This window comes from Fukomys damarensis, unplaced genomic scaffold, assembly GCF_012274545.1.
Source record: "Fukomys damarensis isolate Sample0158 unplaced genomic scaffold, DMR_v1.0_HiC HiC_scaffold_4, whole genome shotgun sequence".
NCBI lineage: Eukaryota > Metazoa > Chordata > Mammalia > Rodentia > Bathyergidae > Fukomys > Fukomys damarensis.
The window spans coordinates 9,939,564-9,965,766 of NW_022900916.1; the positions used below are offsets into that span (position 1 = coordinate 9,939,564).

The 26,203-nt window shown below is 40.4% G+C and overlaps 1 protein-coding gene and 1 non-coding gene across 3 annotated transcripts in view; both read right to left on the minus strand.

The window, feature by feature from the left end:
- Positions 1-24,497, minus strand: part of Pus7 (pseudouridine synthase 7) — a 58,636-nt gene extending 34,139 nt beyond the window's left edge. Inside the window, exons 1-8 of one of the 2 annotated variants that reach the window (XM_010634026.3) lie at positions 24,370-24,497; positions 19,699-20,109; positions 18,278-18,362; positions 18,070-18,171; positions 14,293-14,437; positions 6,979-6,996; positions 5,180-5,291; positions 3,570-3,647 (exon numbers count right to left, since the gene is read on the minus strand). In XM_010634026.3, the coding sequence (XP_010632328.1) occupies positions 3,570-3,647; positions 5,180-5,291; positions 6,979-6,996; positions 14,293-14,437; positions 18,070-18,171; positions 18,278-18,362; positions 19,699-20,075 (917 nt within the window). In that variant the 5' untranslated portion in view covers positions 20,076-20,109; positions 24,370-24,497. The remainder of the gene's footprint in view (positions 1-3,569; positions 3,648-5,179; positions 5,292-6,978; positions 6,997-14,292; positions 14,438-18,069; positions 18,172-18,277; positions 18,363-19,698; positions 20,110-24,369) is intronic. The other variant, XM_010634027.3, reaches the window with a different exon arrangement.
- Positions 17,610-17,716, minus strand: LOC117284221. Its single transcript, XR_004515301.1, has one exon. It is a non-coding gene; the product is annotated as a U6 spliceosomal RNA (small nuclear RNA).
- Positions 24,498-26,203: the final 1,706 nt, after the last annotated feature.

Here is a 26,203-nt window from a genome sequence, read left to right on the forward strand (position 1 = left end):
GTTGGTACCACCTTTCTTCAGGGCAAGAGGATTTGGCTATCAGAACCCATTTGCACTTCATACTCCCTTGTGGTCAATAATTTCACTGCAATGCTTATCTGTGTGTGGATTCCTGGGGGTTGAACCTAGGCTCTAGGCAAGTGCTCTAATACTGAGCCCTTTAAAATTTGATTTTGAGATAGGGTCTTGATAATTTACCCAAGTAGTCTGAAACTTGTGATCTTCCTGCCTCAGCCTCCTAACCAGCTGGGATTACAGGCATGGGCCACAATACCTAGTCTTGCATTTTTATGAATAAAATATAAAACTTGCTTTTAAATTTTAGTAGAAATTCTTATTTAGCCAGCTAGAAAAACAAGGATTTGACTACAATTAGATACTAAAGAGAAGGCAATGGGCTACAAAAATGAGTTTAAGGACAGTATGAACTACATAGCAAGAACCTGTCTCAAAATAACAATAATAATATAATCATAACAACAATGACCGTGACAAGGAGAGGCAAGAACCTTGAGTCCCATACCCAGAGTCTGGGAAAGCTGAAGCCCTTGAACCAATGTCTCCCCTTCCCCATGCTTCTGGGGTTCTGGGGAGCCCACTGGCCATTTCTCACAGGAGCTCTTTCAAATCCATGGTCTTATTAGTCAGCTTTGTGTCACTGTAACAGAATACCTTGGATGGAGGAATTATTTTTGTTTGTTTTTTTGAGACAGGGTCTCACTATAGTTAAGACTGACCTGGAACTCACTATGTAGGCCAGGCTGGTCTCAAACTCACAGCAATCCTCCTGCCTCAGCCTCCGGAGTGCTGGGGTTATAGGTGTACACCACCACACCCAGCTAAAATGGAGGAAATTTAAAGGAAGAGATGTTTATTTCAGCTTACAGATTCAGAGGCTGCAGCCAATGACTGGTTGGCTCCACTGCTTCTAGGCCTTCGAAGAGCATGGTGGAACAAAGCCATTCAACTCATGGCAGTCAAGGAGAGAACAGGGCAAGAACCAGAGAAGGCCAGAGATCAGATATAGGCCCCAAGGTCATGCCCCATGGCCCCTTTCTTCCAGCTAAGACCCAGCTCCTAGGAGCCCATCTAGCTCTGAACCCACCAATGGGTTAACAAAGATGAGGTCAGTTTCCCCATATCCAGTCACCCCATATCCCTGAAGCCAGTCAAGGTGACAGGCAAGATGAACAGTTACACAGTCTTTGTAAGACCTCTCACTCTCAAGCAGATAGCTCCACATTCCAAGAATCACAGGGAGAGACCCCCCCAGGCAGGACACCATCACCTTCACCCAACTCTACTCCTTCCAAACACACCAGCATGCAACACGTCATGGAAAAAGGGATGGAAGAAGGCTCGCACTTTGCTGCAGGACTATGTGTCATGGTCCCAGGCCAAGGAAGAAAAGGACTGGAATAATCCACTAGGATACAATATAACTCTGAACTGTTACATTATTCAAATGAATCAGAGAAGTGTCAGGAACAGCCAGATTGTAGGGGACTATGGGATAAAGAGGAAATGCCACCTCAAAGTCATTATGAAAAGATATTACAAATAAATATATTTATTTTTTGTGGAGACAGAAACAGACACGTTTATTTTTAACTGCTCTATACCCGACATATACTAACATGCACATATTTAAAATGTACAAGTTCACTTTGGCTTTTTTGAGACAGCTGCTCACTATGTAACCCAGGCTAATCTTGACCTCAAGATCTTCCTGCCTCAGACTCTCAAGCTGAGTGGTGGGGTTACAGGTGTGGGTCACTGTGCTTCCTTTAAAACATGCAAGTTTTGACCTGTGCATAAGCCCAAGAAAACAGGACCACATTCAAGATAAGGAATGCATTAAAATGAAAGCTTATGTCTAACTCCATGCAGCTACCAAATTCATCCTATTTACCTCCCTATGACAACTGGGTTTAGAGCCCCGTTCTTCTCCAGACTATGGCAACAGCTCTGGTGTTCAGTTTGCCCACCTTACTCCACCCATAACACTTAATTCAGCCTCTACACATGACAACCCTGCTTAAAGTCAAATCCAAGATCCAGATCCCCAAGGTGCCCCACAGGACCCCCCGAGCACCTGGGTCCTGACTAACCCCCACCCCCAGCCTCATTTCTGGTTTCTTTACTCAAAGTTCAAGTACCCTCCAGGTACCAAAAGTGCTGTGCTCCCCAACTCCTTCTGACGTCTTTTCATAAGCTATTTTCTTTCTTGGCTTGGAACAAACAGCTCCCTCTCTCCCCAGGCCAGGAAACACCTCCTCAACCTGCTGGAATCCAGCCCAGATTTCCAGCGGGAGTGGGTCTGACCCCTGGAGTGAACTGACAAGGTCTGTAGGCATTTTTATTGCCACGAGTGAGCAAGGAGCAGGAAGAGAGAGCAAGGGAGCAGCTACGTATCTACATGGCAGCCACAACAAAGAGCTCTATCCCAGAATGTACACAGCACAGAGACTGAGAAGCCCAACCTCAGTAAATTGAAGCGTCCCATTTCTGTGAAAGCTTTGCTTGCCCTTTGCATTCAGTCACATACTTGCTATCAGATTCGCCCAAGTATCTTTACCTCAGCATTTACCTTACTGTGGGGTAAGTTGTACTTGACTGTAGGCCCCATTAAACAACTACTTCAAAAGCAAACACTATCTTTTTCATCTAATGGGTGAACAAAAGAGAAAAGGAAGCACTATGAACTCTTGGCTCTATCATAAAAATTCTACAAAAACAACCCAAAACAGGGCTGGGAATTTAGCTCAGTGGTGTCACTACCTATCTCACAAGTGCAAGGTACCGAGTTCAATTCCGGTACCAAAAGCAAACAAAACAAAACAAAAACAACACAAAACATACATCTGATACAAAGACATTATGAAATACAGACAAGCAGACAAAAACAAACAGTAAAATAATGTTTTTTTGAGACCAAGTCTGATATGTGGTTCAGGATGACCCTGAACTATGTAGGCCTGGAACTCACGGTGATCTGCCTGTGTCAGCCTCCTGAGTGCTGGGAATACAGTTATGTGTCACTACACCTGGTCAAAAAATAATATTTTTAAAAAGGCAGAGGCTGTTAGGTATGGTGCATGCCTGTAATCCTAATATTCAGGAAGCTGAGACAAGGCCATCCCAGCACTCAGGAGGCTGAGGCAGGAGGATCATCATGAATTTGAGGCCAACCTGGGCTACATAGTGAGCCCCGTCTCAAAAAAAAATCACAAAAAGAAAAAAAAGAATGAGCAAAGCCAGCATGAATTACACAAAAAGTTCAAGATCTGTCTGGATTATATGTTATACCTGGTCTCAAAACACAAACAAAATGCAGACATCCAAACACACATACATAAATGGCAAGAAGCACCACCTAAAGTTAGAAGATTAATTTCAAAACATAAACTTGAGAACTTGTAAAGATAGTGTTAGGATTTGCTATACAAGTCCATTTTTTTCTCTCTGCCCTGGAGACTAATGTAAGGCCCCACACCTGCTGCTGGAGCCCTCTTCATGAGTTACATTCCAGCCTGTGGTACGAAACTTGTTGTGTATACTCTACTTACTTGAGAACAGCAATCTCTTGAACTGTTATAGCCCTTTTATCTTTGGTTCCCATATAGGAGAATATGTTTGGCTTGACTCTGTTAAGATAGAAACAAAACAATGTGAAGTAATATACCTTAAAGAGATGTTGCTCATAATTTGTTTTGAAATAAATACACTTAAAATAATACTGTAACAGAATAAGAAAACAGAAACGTTTCCTAATATATAAACTAGAAAAGTAAACATGCTTGAACTCCCTTCTTAGCTGTGTTTGACTATTCAAAGCCAAGGCTACTCAGAAATGTAAATGATGCACTGATGTACATCCATGGACTACAAAGAATTCATGAGACTACATAAAAGAGAAAATTTAAAAAAATCATTCTAGAGAATAATACAGCACACTTCAAAAATTTTGCATCTTCAATTTTCAAGAAGTTAATAACAATAAATTTTCCTGAAGTATATAATAACATTTTATATTAAAAATATCAAGATGGGTGTGGTGGCGCATGCCTGTAATCCCAGCACTCGGGAGGCTGAGGCAGGAGGATCGCTGTGAGTTCAAGACCAGCCTGGGCTACAGAGTGAGTTCCAGAGCAGTCTCAAATACACAGTGAGACCCTGTCTCCCCCACAAAAAAGTTAAATGCTGAAACTGAAATCTGAAGTTTTGATTTAAAGAACTGGCAGGGTATCGTGTACCCTTTCCAGGAAGCTCATAAATAAGAGGAACACAGAATGTCTTGTAATTCGGTTCTAAGTGTTAAGGGTTAAATTGTGTACCCTCAAATTCCTACGTTGAAGCCTGACCCCCCAGAACCTCAGGATGTGGTCATTTTTGGAAATAGGGCCTTTGAAAAGGTGATCAAGTTAAAATGTGGCTAACTGAATAACCCTAATCCAGCCTGACCAGCATCCTTATTAGAGGAGGAAATCTGGAGACACAAATATGAGGGGTACAGAGGGATGACGACATGAAGCCAAGGAGAAGGCAGTCATCTGCCAGTCAGAGAGAGGCCTCTAGAAAGGAGGCTAACACCTTGGTCTTGGACCATGAAGCCTCCAGAATGGGGAGAAAATTGATTTTTGTGGGTACAGCCACGGAGTTTGGCATTTTGTTATGGTTATCCTAGCTTCAAGTGAATATATTGCTGCAGGTTTAAACTGAGTTAAATTTCCAAGCACACAGATTTGCTATGCAATGCGAACAGCTATTACTACTCAAAAAACAAAACCAAGAACGTGCCAGCACTTGACCCATAGTCAGAGGGTGCTTTGTGCTACTTCGTTCACAGGTTCTCCATGCATGGAGTTAGCCTCCACCAGGAGGTGAGAATACCCAGTCCATACAGCCAACCTTTGCAACCACATCAAAGTCTGGCTTTTAGAGAGAAAGGTAATTTTTTACTTTAATCTGACTGGACTGGCAACTCTTAATTCTATGTGAATTTTTTACTTCCAGATTTTTCATCTTCAACTACTGGCATGGGGGGAAATTAATTTACCTATTGTCTAAGAAAACTATCACTGGGATCCATGTTCTTGCTCCTTTTTTCCATTTGTATGGACAGAAGAAAACACATTTCAGTTGCTTTGATTTTACAGAGAAACAATAAGAGACTAACCTTAAATATTTAGACAGTACATTAATAGCATCCATGGTATCTTTGTTTTCCTTGTACAGAACAAAGTGGCAGTAACTTCCCCTAGATTTTGGCCAAGAATGTTTCCTTGGATCTTAAAAACAAAAATTAAATGTTATATGTATCACAATAAGTTATCTTTACATAATGAAGCTTTTTTCTTTTGATACCCTGTGGAGCTCATTCTTGGCTACAAAACCTGAGTAGACAAGTTAGATCTGACCTGACAGGAAATACTGGTTAAGTAGTTATGGCTTATGGAGCACTGGTGTTAAAGTCTCTCTGACTGGACATTTAAAACTGACCATATTTAAAATTAAAAGCTGACATGTAGGTGGTGTAACAAATGCTCACTTAGATCTAACAGGTAATCGCACAGCAGAGAGCGAGGAGGCCTAGCTTCAGAACACTCGCAGCTCCCATGGAACCTACCCACTCTGCCTTAGTGTTGCAGGCAGGCATTCACACAGACAATAGCAGCGCGTGTCTTAGCAACACAATTAGATTTCCCAAAAGCTAGTTCCATCAAAAATGTTTAGCGAATGTCTACAAAAGGTCTAAAAATATCCACCTGTCAGAGAGAGCAGCTAGGATCCAACACTTAATTGTCATTCCTAGGGAAAAGGAAACTAAAAAATTAAGCCATGTTAAACCTGGCATGGCGGCACGTGCCTGTAATCTTAGCACTCTGATAGGCTGAGACAGGAGGACTGTAAATTCAAGCCCAGGCTGAGCAACTTAGTGACTTCGTGAAACCCTGTCTCAAAATTTAAGAAAATAAAATAAATTAAGTCATGTTAGCCAGGTGTGGTGGCACATGCCTGTAATCTCAGCACTCAGGAGGCTGAGGGAGGAGGATCACTGTGAGTTCAAGACTAGCCTGGGCTTCGTAGTGAGTTCCAGGTCAGTCTCAACTACATAGTGAGACCCTGTCTCAAAAAAACCAAAAAAAAAAAAAAAAAGCCATGTTGTTAAATGCTAATGTTTGAGCCTGTGTTACTTTCACTGTTCAACTTGGAGCCTGATACTGCACATGAAAAAATGTGATTTTCAAAACTGTTCTTTTAATTAGCATTCCAATTATACTGTAACCTAGAAATATAAACTTAAACAATGTAGAATTCACACTGCTCAAAGAAAGTTTTGAAAAATTAATACTTGAGGAAAAATCCGTAAGCCACAGCTACACTTCCCAGACATTATACAATATTCACACATCTTGTGTGACTGAAGTCACGGTCATTATGTGAAGAACGTATCTAGTTCATTTGGCTTCTCCAACTCCGTAGAAGAAAAACTAAAATAATATCTTGCACACCCAATTAAAAAGGATCCTTTTATTTTTAAAATAGCACTTTGTCCCTAACATAGTCTTTCCACATGAACTCATAAATCCTTTATCTTCACAGGCTTAATATGTTCCTGGTATCTGACTTCACCAAGGCAAAAGCACTGCTTGAGCACAGGTATGTCATTTCAGCTGCTATGTAAAGAACCATCAACTGATGTAAAGAATCAACAAACCATCTCTGAAAACTGCCATGGTATGTATGCCTGGCAAATCAATTTTCCTTTCTTCTTCTGCCCTGTATAGAAAAGTATCATCAGTATCTCTTTAGCTCTTGGTGTGAATTACTCCAAATTTCCTCAGAAAATTGCAAGTGGAATATCATTTTCAGTTTTCCTCCTAGCTCACTATCAGTGAACCAAAGCTTTCTATACGCAGCACCTGTGATAAAACCACTGGCATTTCATCTAGACGAAACACCAACCGCTCTTACCTGCTGCAGTTCTGACCTCTGTCCAAATGCACAGCATAAAGAGCACAAGAGAGCATTGTTTAATTTATAATAATATTAAAGTGCTTTAGTGCTTTAGAGGTGAACATGCAAATGGTCGCATGGTAAGTTTGTATTTGAGGGTTTCTATAGCACCTGTAGTTAGTTATGTGGTGGGTTAACAGCCATTCAGACAGTAACAATGGGATGTTGTGGAGGCAAACAATGAACAAGCAAAAGCTCACCCACACCAACCTCCCTGTCTCGATCCTTGCAGTGGGCATGTCAGTTCTCACTCATGTCACTTCTGCACACAGGGGAGGGAGCAGAAGGTTCAAGACTGGCTATCAAATGCTTCCCCATCTAGAGATTTGTCTCTTTAAATACAGAATGTAAACATACGTCCAAGATGCTAGTAGTGATCACCTATAGTGGTGAAGCTGCAGATAGTGTTCTGCTTTGTGCTTTGCTGCTTTTTATGCGTTTTCTGCACTGAAGTATAAAATTGTTTTAAATGTGAAAAATGCTGATTACTTAGAGAAAACAGTTCTTTAACTTCTCTTACAGATTAAAAGAAATTTAAGAAATGATTCAAGAGAGTTAAATCCACTGAGTGCCTGACCCTCTTTTATCATAATTTGGACAAGCTATGTGTGTGTAAGAGACATTTTTTGGTTACTAATAGAAAAACATGTACTGTTAGATATTAAGAAATTATTTTTGATTTTGTTGATTGTGATGGCTTGACATTTCAGTCCTTATCTGGTAAATTACACACTATTTATGAGTGAAATGATGTGTTATGTGGAATTTGCTTGAAAATACTCAAGCAAGGTAAAAAAGTGGGAGGAATAGATGAAACAAAAACAACGGAATGTTGGGCAGGGGAATTAGCTCAGTGGCCCTGTGCCTGTCTAGCAAGTGCAAGGTCCTGAGTTTGATCCCTGGTACTGCAAAAAAAAACAACCCAGAATGCAGATAATCTTCAAGATGATTGATGGACACATAAATTCCATACACAAATGAGGTTCATCTATTTGTGTGCATGTTCGAAAATGTCCATAATAAAATGTTTTAAAAAACAAGCAATGAGCCAGGCGTGGTGGCGCATGCCTGTAATCCCAGCACTCGGGAGGCTGAGGCAGGAGGATCACTGTGAGTTCGAGACCAGCGTGGACTACATAGTGAGTTCCAAGTCAGTCTTACCACATAGTGAGACCCTGTCTCAAAAAACCAAAAAAAAAAAAAAAAAAAAAAAAAAGCAGGCATAGCTACATTTTCCCTTAAGTACTAGCCCCTCAGTGCATTCACAATTAAGTACAATGGTAGGAAGTAAATGAAGCCAAGACTGAAAATTTAATGCTATTAACCCTTAATAGAATCCATGACAACCAAGTATGAGCTCTGGATCAAAAGCATGCATCTTCTATTAACAAATCTAAGTACTGATCATGCATGCAATGATTTCCTCTGCAAATAATAACTGCAAGTATTCTTTTTCTAAGCACACTCAATATACAAAATAGTAAAGCATTTGATAGCAAATTTTCTTGGGGGGGTATCGGGGATCAAAATCAGGACCTTGCACTTATAAGGCAGGCATAGTGCCACTGAGCTAAATCCCCAGCCCTTGCATTTGTACTAACAGGGACATTTAAATAACATAAAATCAGTGAGTCTTGACTTATTTTGAGCAATTTAACTTGATAAAACTCTGACCCCTAAGAATGGTAAGATGCGTATACTTAATTTTACCATTTAAATTAACTTAAAACAGTTTTCAAACGTTTTTAAGACATTCTGATCACAATACAAATGCAAAGCATTTTTAGGCTGGGTAATATAATTCCTATTTTCAAAGACTGCTTCTATTTCCTGAGGGTCTGACATGGCAGCCCCAGTCTAAGAGAAAAGGAAGCCAGGTTCAGGAAGATTCACGTATCAAGTACAGAGATGCCCTTAAATAGTGAGAAAGGAAAAATGTGTAGTCGAGGGATGACCTAATAGGGTAGCATGCAGCACATTCTTGCCTTCCTATTCACGGTATTTCTCACTAGCACACTTGCACACCAACCTTTCAGCTTCCTCAGGGATACTACTACACCCATTATCAGTATTTTATTGCTCTCCTGAATTTTCACCCTCCCCTTCCAACGGCTCTTTCACTGTAGTTTATAAATATGCTCAAGGCCCTTCTATCTTAAAAGCCAAATCTTTGCCCTCCTCTCCCTAATTACTGTTCCCTTCCTTTCTCCTCTTTAAAACTTACCTGAAAAAGCCGCCTGTACATATTGCCTTTCACCTCACCCTGTAGGATGGATTTCAACCTCAGCACCTCACTGAAACTGCTTTGGCAAAAAACACCAGTAATTTCCATGTTGCTACACTGAGGGACCCATTTCAGATTTCCCATCTTTCTGGACCTTTCTACAGCATTTTCTACTGTTGACCACTGTGATTACAGGGGCTCCCTAGTCCTCTGGATTCCGGAACACCAGTCACCCCCAAGAGCCTTTCTGTACCAGCCAGACTCTTCCTCAAGTCTGTGGACCTCTAGGTCCAGGGATCCCTCCTGGAATCATTCCTTTTGAAAAGTAGAGAACCAGTTATCTGTCATAGAACATAATTAAAAAAAAAACACCTTAAATTTTCAAAAACAAGTTCTCAGAAGTATTTGGAATATGTACTATTTCAAAATGTAAATTAATTTACCTGCTTATGTAATGCTGTAATAGTTATATGGTGGTTTCAGAAAACTACCACATAAGTATGTTTTGGTACCAGTCCCGTCAGACTGGTTTAAACAGAAAAAGTGCTTGACTCTACATAGGTGATTATTTATTTGGGCACCATGACTTACAATATACCACACCTATGTTTTAAGATACAGAGGAAGGGCTAGGGATTTAGCTCAGTGGTTCCACTGCCTGCCTTGCAAATGCAAGGTTCCGAGTTCGATCCCTGATACTCCCCACCAAAAAAAGAATACACTGGAAAATTGGGGATTTCTCAAAGAATAGAAATTAGAAATTCCACATGACCCATCTATTTCTCTAAGTATCTTCCCCAAAGAGACTGTCATCATCACACTACAACAATACTTGTAATCCAATGTTTACAGCAGCACAATTCATAGTAGTTAAATATTAGAAAAGCCCGTATACCCATTAACAGATGACTGGATACACAAAATGTGGTACTGTATCTATATATAATGGACCACTACTGTGCTGTAAAGAATGACAAATTTGAGGCATTTGTATGAAAATGGATGCACCTAGGAAATATAACATTGAGTGAAATAAATTAGATAAACAAGCTTAAATACCATATGATATTTTCATTTGAGTGAAGGAAAGTACAAACAAAGAAAATGACGTAGAATGGATAGAAAGGGACTAGGGGACAGATCTTGACCAACAGGGAAGTGGTCTAAGGGAACAAGGACAAGAGGAAGGGGAAATGAGATGTTGCCATGTACAAGATCCTAATAACTCCAATCAATTTAAACATTATATGCCATAACATGAGTGAAGAGAAATAGTATCAACAAGTGTGAAAAAGATGATGGGAGAACTGGAGGAGAAGTGGGGAAGGAGGAGGAAGGGGGAAATGGAAAGGGGATTAGGAAAAAAACAACAAAAAAAACCCAAGCTATAATATATACATATAACCACTCCCCAAGATGACTATAAACTGTATGAATTACAAACATGTACTAATAAAAATTTTTAAATCAAAAAACAAACACAAATCTGCTCAACAAGCATAACCCATCACTAACAATATACATCAGGGTTTGATAGTAAATGATCTTGACAACATTACAAAATGCAACACTCTGGACTGAGACCTTCAAAGTCAGGCAAGGCGCCCACACCTCCACTGGGTTCTACAGCAATCTCGCAGCATCAGCTCATCTCCTTTCCTAGCTGTACTTAACATGTGCCATTCTCAGCTTGTGCAGGAAAACAGCCCTGGAAAGGGAAGCAAGGCCCCCAACTGTGCGGACTAAGGAGCTGCCCTTGTAGGGTGTGGGAGGGAAGAGCTCGGCCCATCTGGGACTAACACTGAGCCCTCCCTCGTGCCCAAGAGGTTTAGAGCTCTACAAAATGTCTGACCCAATTTGCCCAGCCTGAGTGCTGCTTTTTAAGAGGAGAAATTCCTCTTACTGAAGATATCCAAAGGGAGATGGGGAAGAGTGACTCATATCACACAGGTCTGCATTTCAGTTAGAAAATCTTTTTTTTTCTTTTTTGGTACCAGGGATTGTACTTGTTAGAAAATCTTAAGAAATGAAACTTTTTAGCTGGGTGTGGTGGCACACGCCTGTAATCCCAGCACTCAGGAGGCTGAGGGAGGAGGATCTCTGTGAGTTTGAGACCAGCCTGGGCTACATAGTGAGTTCCAAGTCAGTCTCAACTAAAGAGTGAGACCCTGTCTCAAAAAACCAAAAAACCAAAAAAAAAAAAAAAAAAAAAAAAAAAAAAGTCTAATGAAATCAAACTTTTGTGTTGAAGGAAATGAAAGGAGGTGTGGCATAAACAGAAAATTCAGCTGTAGACAGAACCCAAGAGATGTGACATCAGCTATTATCTTCAAAAAGAACTAAAAACTGCAATGGGGATTTAGCTCAGTGGTGGCACCGCCTTCCTCACAAATGCAATGTCCCGAGTTTGATCCCTGGTACCAAAAAAACAAAACAAAACCAGAATCATACTACAGTGTGAGACATGCATACCCATGTTTACAGCAGCACAACTAATAGCTATTTTGGAAACATCCCACATACCCATCAACAGATGAACAGATACAGAAAATGTATTCATGTGTAATGGATACTACTCTGCTGTAAAAAAGGATAAACTTGAGATATTTTTAGGTAAATGGATACATCTTCACACAATAATCTTAAGTAAAATAAATCAGACACACATTTAAATGTTACATTTCTTCTCTTATGTGCAGAGCCCAAAGGGTAAAGGAGGAGCATAATAGAGGATAGATACTAGGAAAAAGGAAGAACTTGTTCAAATGGGAAGGGGAACAAGGGAAGGGTAGGGAGAAAGGAAGAAAGGGGAAAGGGATTTTAATTAATTAATTTTTTTGAGAGTCTCCCCGGGTAGTCCAGGCTGGCCTTTGAACACACTATGTAGCCCAAGTTTGTCTTGAACCTATGGCAAACCTCCTGCCCCAGTCTCCTGAGTGCTGGTATTATAGGTGCCAACATGCCTGGCTGGAGAAAGGGATTAGAAAAAAAAAAGAATGGAAGGAAAAAAATGGAAACAGCTTTTGCAAATGGGGAATAGAAGGGTTGAAGGGAGGGGAATGGGAAAAAAAATTAAGATATATATATATATATATATATGTACAAATTTCACATGATGAATGGGATGATTATGTATGGCAAACGTACTAATATTTTAAAAATAAAGGTAATAAAAATCTCTGGAATGGAAAGTAAAAGGGGGAAAAAAAAAAGAGGGTAGCTGGGGATTTAGCTCACTGGTTCTACTGCCTGCCTTCAAGTACCCAAGTTTGACCGTGGTACCAAAAAAGAAAAAAAGGCAGAGGGCCAAAACTCTGGGCCACCTTTTCCTGCAATCCCGCCACCCAGACCTGGTATCCCCTAAAAAATGAAGATCGTTTCTAAGAAGCAACCATTTCAAAACAAAACTGACACACTGCAGTACAGCAAGGTGGCCTCCCTAGCAGAGACCTCCCTCCAGCCTTCCCAGCAGGACTCCGGATGTGAGCCATCCAGGGCAAGTCCCCAAAACTGATTCCCACAGGGCTTACTGCTCTCCAGCAAACCTGGCTGCAGAAAGGCTGTATCAGGTGTGATTCTATTCTGTGGCCCCGGTAATAAGGACACACACACTAACCATCAGTTTGCAGACTGAGGAGTGAACAGCTTGTACCCCAAGCACTGCACAACACATCATCACAGTTTTCCTTAGGAGCAGTGGTCTCCAAACTGCATCTCCTCCTCCCCAACTGCTCAAGGCTTCTCATTTCTGAAGATGATTTTCTTGGGCTTAGTTAATCTTACTCCTGCTACCTTTTTTCCTACAATCTCATGGTTGTAGACAAGGCTTTAAAGCTAGGCATGGTATTACACACCTGTAGTCCTAGCATTCAGGAGGCTGAGGCAGGAAGATTACCACAAATTTGAGGCTAGCCTGTGCTACATAGCAAGACCCTGTCTCAAAACCCCAAAATAAGTAAATAAAAAATAAATAAAGCTTCATTCATTTACAGTATTACCTTTTAAATTAACCTAAAAGAATACTGACAGAACCCTAATGGATTAATTAATCTTGTTATACAGCCTTGGAGTTCTTTTCTAACAAATATAATTGATTACTACCAGGAATCATTACTGGTAGAGGAGGAGGAGGATAAGGAAAATGATAAGAGGCTGAGGACATAGCTTACTGGCAGAGTACCCTTGGGTTTGATCCCCAGTACAGCAGAAAATAAAACATTGTCTGCTGATTTAATAGAAAAGAGAAGCAACATTACCTAGCTTTTCTTAAGCTTAAATACAAACAGAAATTTTCATAGCTGTAGAAAGCACATAAGAACATAAATATCTCAGTAATTCGTAAACGAACAATACAGGGACAGATGTGCTCAGGTGAGGGGTCACCTTTCTAAATATTTCATATATTTTTCTGTGTGAGTAAAGAAGATGCTGATCAAGGGCAGGCATGGTGGTGCACACCTGTAATCCCAGCACTCAGGAGGCTGAGGCAGGAGGATCGCTGTGAGTTCGAGACCAGCCTGGGCTACATAGTGAGTTCCAGGTCAGTCTCAACTACATAGTGAGAGCCTGTCTCAAAAAAAAAAAAAAAAAAAAAAAATGATACTCAGAACCAGAAAACAGAAGTAGGAGCTGATTATACCCTTGGGATAAGTGATGTGCATTTTTATTCATCTGAAAGCTTTCTCTCCTCCATTAAGAACACAGATGAGCAACAATCCTTCCATTTCCTTCTTGAATTGCAACTCAGCCATTCTGCCCTTTAGGGAATGCGTCACTCTCCTAACTCTCAGGCACCACCCCCATTTCCACACATCTTACTCACAGAGAAGGATGGATGCCCCCACCATATGGAGGCTGTGGATGGCTCTGGCATCTGAAATGACAACACGCACCCTCTCTGAAGGAGTGACATGGTCCGTGCACTTCTCTGCACAACAGCACAGTAGCCATGGAGGGGTAGCCAGGCAGAGGAGGAGTGGGCCTGCGTCCTGCTGCAGCACATCACACGTCACTCTGCTGCTAGAGAAAGCGAGCACTGATGCACTTACTTGCCAAGGCCTTTTTCCCAGCTGCATGGTAGGCTACGATGTATTTCCTCCCTGCTCGGTCCTCTGTTTTTGTCTCTAATCCAGGAAACAGAGACTTTATGGCTTGATGGATGATAGTTCTCTTCTCTTTGGTGTCCTCAATGACCTATTAAAAACAGTGACACTTCTACTTTAATAAACATTAGCCAAATGACAGTGGATTAGCAAAAACAAAGCTCATCTGTTTTAGTAAGCTAAACAGCAAAAGTGGCTGGGTACAGTTTCAGACTATTTTAGAGCTTCAGGAGATGGCAAATTCTAAGGGCCCGCTGATGGAGCACGTCTTTATGCCAGCCCCATAACAAGCACTTCAGTCACTATTATATGGGATCCTCACACTCTCCCTGCCACACCACCGATGTCTCTATTCACAGATAGGCTGAAAAGTCATGGGATGTGTCTAAGGCTGCAGAGTTGGAGGGAACTGGATTTGAAGCCAAGCTACTGGACTCAGGGCCACCAGCCCCAGATGTTCTTTTGGAGCCTCTGCTGGGCAAAGGTCTTGGGGCTTGCAAATAAAACAGAGGCACACCACGCCCTGGGCCAGACACATACTCAATCCTGTGAGCAGTCTTGTCTGTAACTGCCTCATGCTGAATTATATTTTGTTCTTTGGTTTTTTGAGACAGGGTCTTACTATGCAGTTAACTGGCCTTAATGTCAGTAAGTAGCCCATGATAGCCTAGAACTCACAGCAATCCTCTTGCTTCAGCCTTCTGCGACCTTGGATTACTGGTGTGCGCCACCATGCCCAGCTTGATGCTAGATTTTATTCTAAATAATTTTATAGTGAGATTCTAGCATAACGGTTCACAATGAAAAATCAACATAAAATGTATACTTATTACACAACTTTTTCAATTTTAGAGGGCATCTCATATTTAAAAACTCTACTACTCAATAGCTCAAATGGGTGTGTAAAGTATTTTTAAAAGTTTTACACTGAGTATGGTTGTGTCAACCCTACAATCTCAGCACTCTGGGAAGCTGAAACAGGAGGAGTGCAAATTGTCCGGGATGGACAATTTAGAGACTTAGTGAAACCTTGTTTCAAGATTAAAAAGGGATGGGGATGTAGCTGCACACAAACATCCTGGGCTCAGTCTTTAGTACCACAAACAAACCAGGCTGATGCTATATTCAATGCATGGGTATTTTCTATTTTATTTATTCCATTAAAAAATGCTGATCGTGATAACCACTAACTTGATTACAAGGCCTACTAATGGGCAGGGTTCATGCTAAAAACACCAAGATAGACTACAACTATTACTGGCTAAAAAAACCTGACAGTACTTCAGTAAGTTAAAAATTAAAAGGAAAACAAACTGCACCCTAACTACAAATGACTTTATATCAACAGGTAGGTCTAGAACTGAAACTGCTAATAATGAGTTAGAATAATAGTTTGTATATTAAAGTATATATTTAGATATCAAAAATCCAGAAAGTCCTTCCTTCTCACTTTATAGATAAGGAAATCTGTTCATAGTTTATGCCCTTTAAAAGTCAAAACTTAGCTGGGCATGATGACTCACATCTTAGGCTGAGGCAGGAGGACCATAAGTTTCAACCTAATCAGTTAAATTAAGTGACTGAGAATTTAATTAAGTGTCTCAAAATTTAAAAAAAAATTTAAAGGGATGGGTGTAGTTCAGTGTTAAGGCCCTAGGTTCAATACTTTAGGCAGGCATGTGGTATACTGATCCCAGTATTCTGGAGGCTGAAGCAGAGATATAGCTGAAGAGTTCAAGGAGAGCCTGGGCTACATAGCAAGTTAAAATCCAGCCTGAACTACATAGCGAGACTCTGACTCAAAAAACAAAACTAATCCAATCCCCTGAAACTGTACAAAATATTAAATTAATATAAACTTAAAATTCTAAAAATTTTCTGCTAGCCAGGCGTGGTGGCGCACACCTATAATCCTAGCACTCAGGAGGCTGAGGCAGGAGGATCGCTGTGAGTTCGAGGCCAGCCTGGGCTAGGTAGTGAGTTCCAGGGCAGTCTCAACTACATAGTGAGACCCTATCTAAAAAAAAAAAATTTTTTTTCCTGTTAATCCAGAGAAACAACATGGAGCTGTCCCACCTAGGAAGTCAACCATCAGCCATGGAGGACCTGTAATGTGGCTGCTTTGAACTAAGATGTGGTATTAGTGTAAAAATAACACTGGATTTTGAAGACTTAGTAGGAAAAAGAGGAAGGTAAAGCATCTCAGTAATTTTAAAATATTGATTACATATTAAAAGGGTAGTACTTCAAATGTATTAAAGTAAATAAAATATACTGTGGAACTGTTTTTTTTAACTTTTCAAAGAGACATTGATACTTGAAAGGATTTAAGAAAAATAAAAAGTACTGGGAATTTAGCTTAGTGTTTCTGTCACTTTCCTCGTAAAGCACAAGGGCCCAAGTTCGATCCCAGGTACCAAAAAATGAAAAAGAACAAGGATTAAGATGTGTTATGCCCTTGTACCAGTGGCCCCCAGTGAACATAAAAAACATTTTTTTTAGTTAAAAAAACAAGGACACGAGAAACTTAAAAATCTGGGCCCAAGGGTGCGGCTCAGTGGTTGTGCCTATGTCTTCCCTCCCACTGGAGACAGAGAAGGTGCAGAAGTCTCCTGACCAGGGCCATGCCTCTGTCCCACTGCAGCAAAAGAACTGTCATTCTATGGTTCTAAACAACAGATTTCATTCCTGAATTATGGCCATAAAAATAAACATAATGTTCTCTTTTGCTATACTTTGCGTTTTTTTTTTGGTACTGGGGATCGAACTCAGGGCCTTGCGCTTGCAAGAGAGGCAGCAGAACCACAGAGCTAAATCCCTGGCCCCTCTTTTGCTATACTTTGGATACTGGTTCCCTGCCCCTGAAAAAAATACATTAGTTAGTACAATGCCTTTTCTTTTTTTTTTTTTTTTTTAATTAATTTTATTGGTACATTTAAGGTACATGATATAATGATGTTCATCATTGGAAATTTGCAACTTTATACAATCCCTCTTGGTTCTTATTTTTTCCCCATTCTCCTGCCCTCACTTCAATCCCTCCTCTCCTCCCTATCTACAAAGACTTTATTTCCATTTTTTCTTCTGCTCATATTAAATCCATTCCTGGGCCGGGATTTAGCTCAAGTGGTTCTGCCACTTGCATCATAAGCACAAGGTCCCGAGTTTGATCGCCATTACTAAAAAGAAAAAAAAGATGCCAATTCCATGCCCGTCTTTCTTTTCCCCTACCCTTCCCACTTTCCCTTCCCCTTTGCACCTTTAACAATATGGAACACTTCACAAATTTGCATGTCATCCTTGCACAGGGGCAATGCTAATCTTCTCTGCATCATTCCAATTTTAGTGTATGTGCTGCCAAAACGAGAACAGGACAATGTCTTTTCACATCAAACAGGTCAAAGACACACTTTTGTTAAACACTGTAAATTTTTTTTTTTTGGTACCGGGGATCAAACTCAGGACCTTGAGCTTGCAAGGCAGGTGTGGTGCCACTGTGCTTTATCTCCAGCTCAAACGCTGTAATTTTTTAATGGACAATCTTTTTCTTCTTTTTTTTTTGAGACAGTCTATGTAGTTCAGACTAGCCTTGAACTCATGGTGATCCTCCTGCCTCAGTCCCCTGAACACTGGGATTATAGGGGTGCACCACATCAAGCTGGACACTTATTAACATTCACATAAAAGACGATATAACTTTGATATGTCTTTTGCACTACTTACCTCAATGGCAACACTTGTTTCTTTATTTTTAAAAAGCTGAAGTTCCTCCAATTGCTGTTTTTCTTCAGTTGTCAAAACCGAAAAAACATCTTCTGAAGGATCCTTTAAATTAACCACATTATGTGAGTCACACATAATTCAAAGACACAAACTCTTGGAAATGCTATTTCTACACAAAAAGTAACTTCTGCTAGAGAGCTACTTCTACCTCCTCATCCACTGGAACAGACAAGTCATCCAGATGGCTGATCTGCCCATCTTTTCCGATTTCATGAACAATGAAGTCAGAGTATCTGATAAAAAGAAAACACAAAGTTTCAGAGAATTGACATTTTACTTATTAATTTTAGGATAAGGCTCATCACCAGTACAAGGGTTTTTAGAAGCAATCTTCAGTGTAAAGTCATATTAAGTTTTTGGTTTTTAATGAATGCTACGCCACATCCAGTTCAGGTTTTCTGGTATTTTTCCCCGACCTAGTTAGTACTAGGGATTAAACTAGGTCCCTCCCTTTACTTTGAGAAAAGGTCTCATTATGTTGCCCATGCAGGCCTCAAACTTACAATCCTCCCACTTCAGTCTCCTGCACGGCTGGAATTACAGATATGTGCCATCTCTCATGGCTTAGTTCAGGTTTTATACCAGAAGCTTCTAGAATATTCTAGAATACTACTACAAAATATATAAATAAAAGCTTATTAATGTTAGCTTGAGATCAAATAGTCCATATGGAATAGAATCTATATAAAGTACAGTAAATGGCTAATTAAATCAGAACCCAGTGAGTCTGCTGTGAGCTACCCTGAAGCTTACGCTATTAAATACTTTACACATATTATTTATGATCCTTTCAACAGCTCCACCATGGTACCCTGATTCATTTTTTGGATGTGGATAGCCAGGCTCAGAGTTAGGTATTATTAAATGGCTGAGCTAGATTTATAGCCAGATTCATTTGGCTCCAAAGACTACCTTTTTTCTACTTCAGATGTGGTACACTCAAGTGAGAGAGTTTCAAGATTGTAAATAGAGGAATTCAGGAGAAAACTTCAAACCATTCAAAAGAATTTAACAAAATGAACAGCATCCATCTGCACAGTAACAATTCATGTCACTGGGAAATTATTTTTATATATTTAGTTCTGGAAGGGCTCTTCCTTTGATATAGCTGGTTATGATTTCTATTTAAAATATTAAAAAATGTAATTGGGCATGGTGGTGCACCCCTATAATCCCATCACCTGGAAGGCTAAGGCAGAAAGATCACTATGAGTTTGAGGCTAGCCTCTAAACTACAGAGTTCAAGGACAGCCAGAAAGACAAAGCCAGACCTTATCTCTCTCAGTCCATTAATTAATCAGTTAAGCAATCAGATCATTCAGCCATTTAGGCAGTTCTCTATCCTATTCCTCTCTAACCATAAGTGTAATTGATCCTTGGGGCTAGAAAGCTAAATAGAGAGCTGGGGATTTAGTTCAGTGGTTCCACTGCCTGCTTTGTAAGCGCAGGGGCCTGAGTTCAATCCCGGTACAAAGAAAAAAAAAGCTAAATAGAAAACAGTATTACTGATTTTTTTCCAAAGAAAAAAACTAATGCAATTAAATAACCTTATACATAAACTAAACATACCTTTCTTTTAAGATTCCTGAGAATCCTTGATGAGAACTTACAAACTTGGTGATGCCCACATCAAGCTCAGTGAGCCCATGCTTCATCATCTCTGCAAAGCTCTCTGCTTCCTCCTCTTCTCCCTCCTCTGAAAAGCCATCTTCCTCTTCCTCCAGCTGGGCACTGGAATTCTTTTTATCTTTCCCATCACTGAAAACTTCTGGTGACTTGGGCTCTGTTTCACTGCTGGGTAGACAGTCACTGTCCAGCCCATCTCCATCTTTGGGCACACAGCACTCCGAGACCTTCTGTTTTTTTATCTCCTCAGCTGGGCCCACACAGTCGTTATCTTTGACCACAACATACCCACGTTTCAGGGACATGCCAGTCATTTCCATCTTTGAGGCTCCAAGAAAACATTTAAAAGAACCTCTTAGGAAGGAGAAAAGAATAGAAATAACAACCACCTATAAAGAAGCTGGTTTCAACAAACAGAGATGCAGTTAACTTTATTCAGGGGTTTCTAAAAGTCATTCATTAAAATGCTTCCTCATATTGCATGCACTTTTGCTGGAACAGAAAACTGGCATAATACTTCTGCACAGAGTCTGATAGCAAGCAACAAGAGCCTTAAAAATATGTATATAGGGCCCAGGGATTTAGCTCAGTGGTGCTGTACTTTCCTCACAAGTACAAGGTCCTGAGTTCAATCCCCGGTACTAACAAAAAAAAAAAAATTATATAATTCATCCCATTCTTTTAGGGATCTATCTTAATAAGAACATCCTTAAAGCTTTAGTAATATGGATGCTCATTTCCCTGCTTATATAAGCAAAAATTAAGAACAGCAAGGCCTGTGTACATAAATGGATCAATACATACACACAACTGACTAGAAACCAGGAAAGGTGGTTACTTCTAGGAAAGGGTTTAGGTGCCTGGGGACAGTGAAAACTAGCTATTGCCATTGAATACCACAGCTGGGTCATTTCTATTTCACACACACACACACACACACACACACACACACACACTATCCTCTCATAAAATGATGAAATATAATACTGTATAAATGCATCAGCTGACATTAGCATATACTCATACCACACCACAGCTAAACACACAAGAGGTTGGGTGTGGTGCTACACACCTGTAATCCTAGCTACTCAGGTGGCTGGGGCAGGAGGACAGCAACTTAAAACCTGCCTGTGCTACTTCACGACTATCTCAAAATAAACTGGTCTAGGGATCTGCTCTGTGCCCCCGGGTTCAATCCTCAGTGACACACTGACTACACACACACACACACACACACACACACACACACACACTCTCTGAATTTTGACTGGAAAACTATGTGAATCTACTTAACAATATAGGACCATAGATTTTAAAAGGGTAGAGGTGGTAAATTTTGTTATATGTATTTTATCACACAGAACAAAAAAAGTTTATCATGTAACTGGCCTACCCACCAAGTAGTGAGTAAAAGCTTAAAAAGCCATACATTCTTCCCAGTAGAGAGCAGCTCAAAAGAGGTATAAATAAATGCCAATCAAAAGAAATGTTTCCTAGATTGACCAGAAGTGCAGCTCAGTGGCAAAGCACTTGCCAAGCACACACAATGCCCTAGGGGTTCAACACCCAGCACCCCCACCAAGTAACCAAGACCACCCATACCTAATTTGATCTCATTTGACATGCTTGATGAAATAAGACAAAAGTTTTTTCTATTTTCATTATAGAGAGATACAAAAAGGAATATACAAATGACAGTCATAAAGTTCCATAAGGAAACATAAATAAGCAGAAAATGAATATGCTACTTCTCTAAGGCATGTTAACAAAAACACCAACTATGGAAGCATCTACAGAAAAATAATAATGATGATACTAATGAACTCAACTTTAAGAACTCATATTTAGTCTTGACTCATTGGCAAAAATCAAGAATGGAAAGAAAAGTTTAAACAAAAAGACACACAGATGTGAAAAGAGAATTATGATGACTATAAATAAAAGATATAAGAAAATCAGCATACTCTGGGAAGTTGCAGTAGGAGAATCACAAATTTGAGCCTAGCCTGGGCAACTTAGTGAGACCCTGTCTCAAAATAAAAATAAAAAAGGGATAAGGTTTAGCTTAGTGCAAAAGTCGTAGGTTCAGTCCTCAGTACCATTAAAAAAAAAAAAAAAAAAGAAGTAAAATATTTCCTTTAGGGCTGGGTATGAAACTATGGTACAGCACTTGTCTAGCATTCATGAGGTACTGGGTTCTAAGCTTAGCACTGTAAACAAAACACCAACTTCAACTTTCTTTGAAAGACAAAAAAAAATTAAATTAAAAAATTTAAGAAACCCTAAAAAAAAAAAAAATCAAAACAGAAAGAGTAACCAGTTACATAAAATAATCCATGATTCAAGTAAGAAAGCACTGATTCTTTATCCTAAGGTGTAGTTAAAAAGAAATGCTAACTTATGAAATGCTGATACTTATTCTCACTTTATAAAAGTGAGACAAAGCTGCCTACATTTTGTGTACACTTGTTTTAATTTAAAAATTAAAATTTAACTAAAAAAATCAATAGAGGATCATTTAAGTGTCCCATGAACAAGGTACTGAGCAAAAGTACAAGGAACCAGGACTGACAAGGGGACGGTGGGAACACAGCAGAAATCTGAGGAGGGAGGGTCAGCGTCAGAGCAAACCTAATGAAAGATGAGATATGAACATCTGAGCCAACTCTCAAAGCTAGAGGAAGAGTAAGGTGTGGAGAGGTAGAGAATATGTTTGAGGCAGAGGGCACAGCATGTGCAAAGGCAGGGGCATGGAGGACAGGAAACAATGGCAAAACCCAAACTGTTCCTCCCCAACATGGAAGTAAGTCTGAGGGAAAACCAGGCATGTGAGCAGGAGCTACACCAAGCACGTGGATGGAATTACAGTACACCCTGAAAACCAAGCCAGTGTTAATTATCTGAGTTTACAAAAAAGGCTTCATGGCACCCTTTCAAAAGAAACTGGTGTTAGGCTAGAAAACCAGGTAAGGGTACGTACGGCTACACACTAGGCAAAAAACCTGTACAACTTCTCTAAGGCTGACTCAGAGAAGAAAGAGTGAAAAGATATTCAAGAATACTGGGAACTGCTAGGGAGAGGTCTGGGAAACAATGTTGAGAAAAGACAACTATGCCAGGAAGACTGTTTTTCTGCCTTGGGGACTTGAGGAAACAGTGGAGTTCTCTGTAATATGGGGACCTCAGAAACAGGAGCAGGTGTGTGGAAAAGATGAGCCACTCATGTTCCAGTCGCATCCATGTAGCTGAGGGACACCCAAGTAGAAATGTCCTGCAGGGAGTCACGACATTGTATCACATACCTTCACCCAAAACCCCAAATTGGCTCCCCAATCACAACACAAGGTCCCCAGCTGCAATGCAAGATCTAGCAGGAGGTCTTGATACTCTTTCTGTGGTCAGAATACTAAGCTATGAGGCAAGCATGGTCAGCAACTGCCAAGCATACAACATAGCCTGGGCCAGGGCCTTTATAGTCAGTGTCCACCACTGCTATGATTATCCCCCAAATGACTTGCGCATGTGTGCATGTGTAAGGTGACTGCATCAGGGCGGTCCTACAGCTAGCTGACTTACCGTTAGGAGAGCAGAGCTCCCACTACACTGCCTCCTTGCTCTCTCTGCTTCCTGGGCACCATGAGATAAGCAGCTTTTCTCCTTGACAGGCCCTCCCCCCCAAGCCATGTCTGCATTTGAGCTGGCTGACCATGGACTGAAACTTCTAAAATATGAGCTAAAATAAACCTCTCCTCTTAAATTGTGAGTGTTGGGTATTTTGTCCCAGGGATAAGAAAGTGACTAAGACAACCATCCTCCCACTGTGCAAAAAAAAAAAAAAAATCAGACCTCATCCCAACTTGGAGCCAGATCTAGGTTTTGCCATTTACTAATTGGATCATTAACCTCTCTAAGCCCGTTTGTCTGTTAATACTGAAATAAAGTGGCCAAAGGTCTGTAAGAACTTCTCATCTGTTAGCCACTGGTATTTACCACAGATGGTTTACACAGAACTCTTGTTGCTGAGACTGGGGAAGAAATTAAAAAGGACTTCTTATGCTTTTTCTCTTTTCTAGGCTGATGTTAAACATGGTTTAATATTAAAATTATTTAATTTTAAGAGATGCTCAAAACACTGCCAATAGCACCAAATAATGGGTCTCCCCTCCCACCCACGTGGGGGGTTGGCGGGGTTGAACGCAGAACCTTGTGCTTTGCAAGGCAGACATGGTGCCACTGAGCTACATCCCTGGCCCTTTGGGTCTGTAAGCTTGTAGTTTTTTTTTCTTGGTATTTGTAGATATCTGTCTGATCTCTACCCACCTCCAGTACCAGCGGCAAAACTGAGCTAAATCCTCAGCCCATACTCTTTTTTCTTGATATATTTAATTGCAAAACTAAGCTTATTAACTACATATTTTCTTTTGCATTTCAAACAAAACTGTATTCTTCATCTAAGTCAATGTTATCTCTATCACACAATTTAAATTACATCTTCAGGGCTGGGGATTCGGCTCAGTGGTTCTGCTGCCTGCCTCGAAAGTGCAAGGACCCAAGTTCGATTCCGGGTACCAAAAAAAAAAAACAAAAACAAAAACAAAAAAATAAAAAACTTACACTTAAATTATATCTTTAGCACTATAAACCATTTAAAATTTGTTTTGTTCATTTCAATCCTGTGGGCCCAGAAGCTGAAAACATATTTTCTAGAATAGGTGTGCAAACTTCTGGATTCAAAGGAAAATGCAAAAATCAAGTGTTGTTTTCATAAGCAGGACCTATTAGGAAAACAGAAAATAAAAAATATACTTTTCAAATTGGGGTAAGGTGGGGAGGAAAGGTGACCTGGTGATCCTGGAAGAGATCCAAAAGAATTCAACCACAAAGACTGAAACTTTATTGTCCCAAAGTGAGAGGCCCAAGATCATTTCTGCATTTAGGAAAATCCAAGGATAATTCTCCAAACATTCGAAATGACTTTTAAACTGAGAATTTTCTCCCCAATAGAAATGTTATGCTACACACACTATTCACGATAGTAACAACAGTATCTTAACTGTCAAATAGTCATTATATAAGAAGGACTTGATCCATTAATTTCCATTAGCTTAAAGTCCTGCACATTTCTTTGCAGGGAAAACTAATGTTTTTTGCTTCTCATAAAATTTCAAATGAGTCAAATGAGAGAAGAAGTATGACAATTTTACCAGTATTTTAAAAATCTTTTTCAGAACCAGGGATTTAGCTCAGTAGCACATCTGCCTGGCAAGTGCAAGGTCCTGAGTTCGATTCCCAGTATGAGAAAGAAAAAGAAAAAAATGAGTCAAAAAATATTTTTCAAACGTTAAGATTCTTCACTTCAGCTTTAAAATCCCCTACACACAACAAAAATAAAGCTTGCCATTTTCAAAATCTTAAAACTATGCTGACAACAGCTACTTAACATTATTTCCTCCAAAATGAACACGTGGAAGAGCCGCATTAGTCCTAATCTTATTTCAAAACCCTCCAGAACTCCCAATGTCTCAGTGACTCCCCATGCCCTGCAAAATGGGGTCATCTCTAACTCTCACAATCCGCCCCACTCTAAGGGCAGAGCACATGCCACATCCTAACAGGCAACAATCAGAATCACTCATTCTGCTAATACATATTGAATACATCCTATGTGTGTGGCTCTGCTGCAGGTACTGGAGTAAAATGGAAAACGTCCTGCCCTGAAGCCCCCTTACATCGTATTTGTGGGTATATTTTTAACTTAATCTCAGGACACGCAAGCCACGCAGAAATACAGTAGATCAAGGAGGCTGAAACTAAGAGGGAAGGGTGTCTGGTAAAGCCTCTTTACGAAGGTAACTTCTGAGCAAAGAAGCAGACAGGGAAAGATGTGTGTGAAAAGAGATCCAGGTGGCCAGTACAGCAAGTGTAAAGGACCTGCGGCAGCACAACTGTCTATCCATCCCTTTTCAATACTGGCGCATAACCTTATTTTGGACAGATCCTTCAACAGTCAAGGCGTCAGACCTCAAATAGGGGTGTGTGTGCGCGTGTGCGTGTGTATATATGCTATGTCACAGATGACTACAGGCTTAACAAAACAACAACAACAACAAAAAAAAAAAACAGAGGGCCGGGGATTTAGCTCAGTGGTGCCGCTGCCTGCCTGGCAAGCGCAAGGTCCTGAGTTCGACCCCCAGTACCAAAGAAAAAGAAAAACAACTCACAAACCCTACATTATCGGAATGAAATAAGTGACCTGACAATGGGACCCAAAATTTGAAAACCTAAACTCTCTCCCAGCCCCGCTTCTGACTGGGGCAATGAAAAGGACTCAGAGCCCTCGGGGCGGGCAAGCGGTAAGGACCCGCAGCTGGGGCTGAAGAAACGGCCCCGCCCCGCTCCCACCCGGCGCCCTTCCGCTCGCCCCTACTCGGGAACCCGGGCGCCCAGG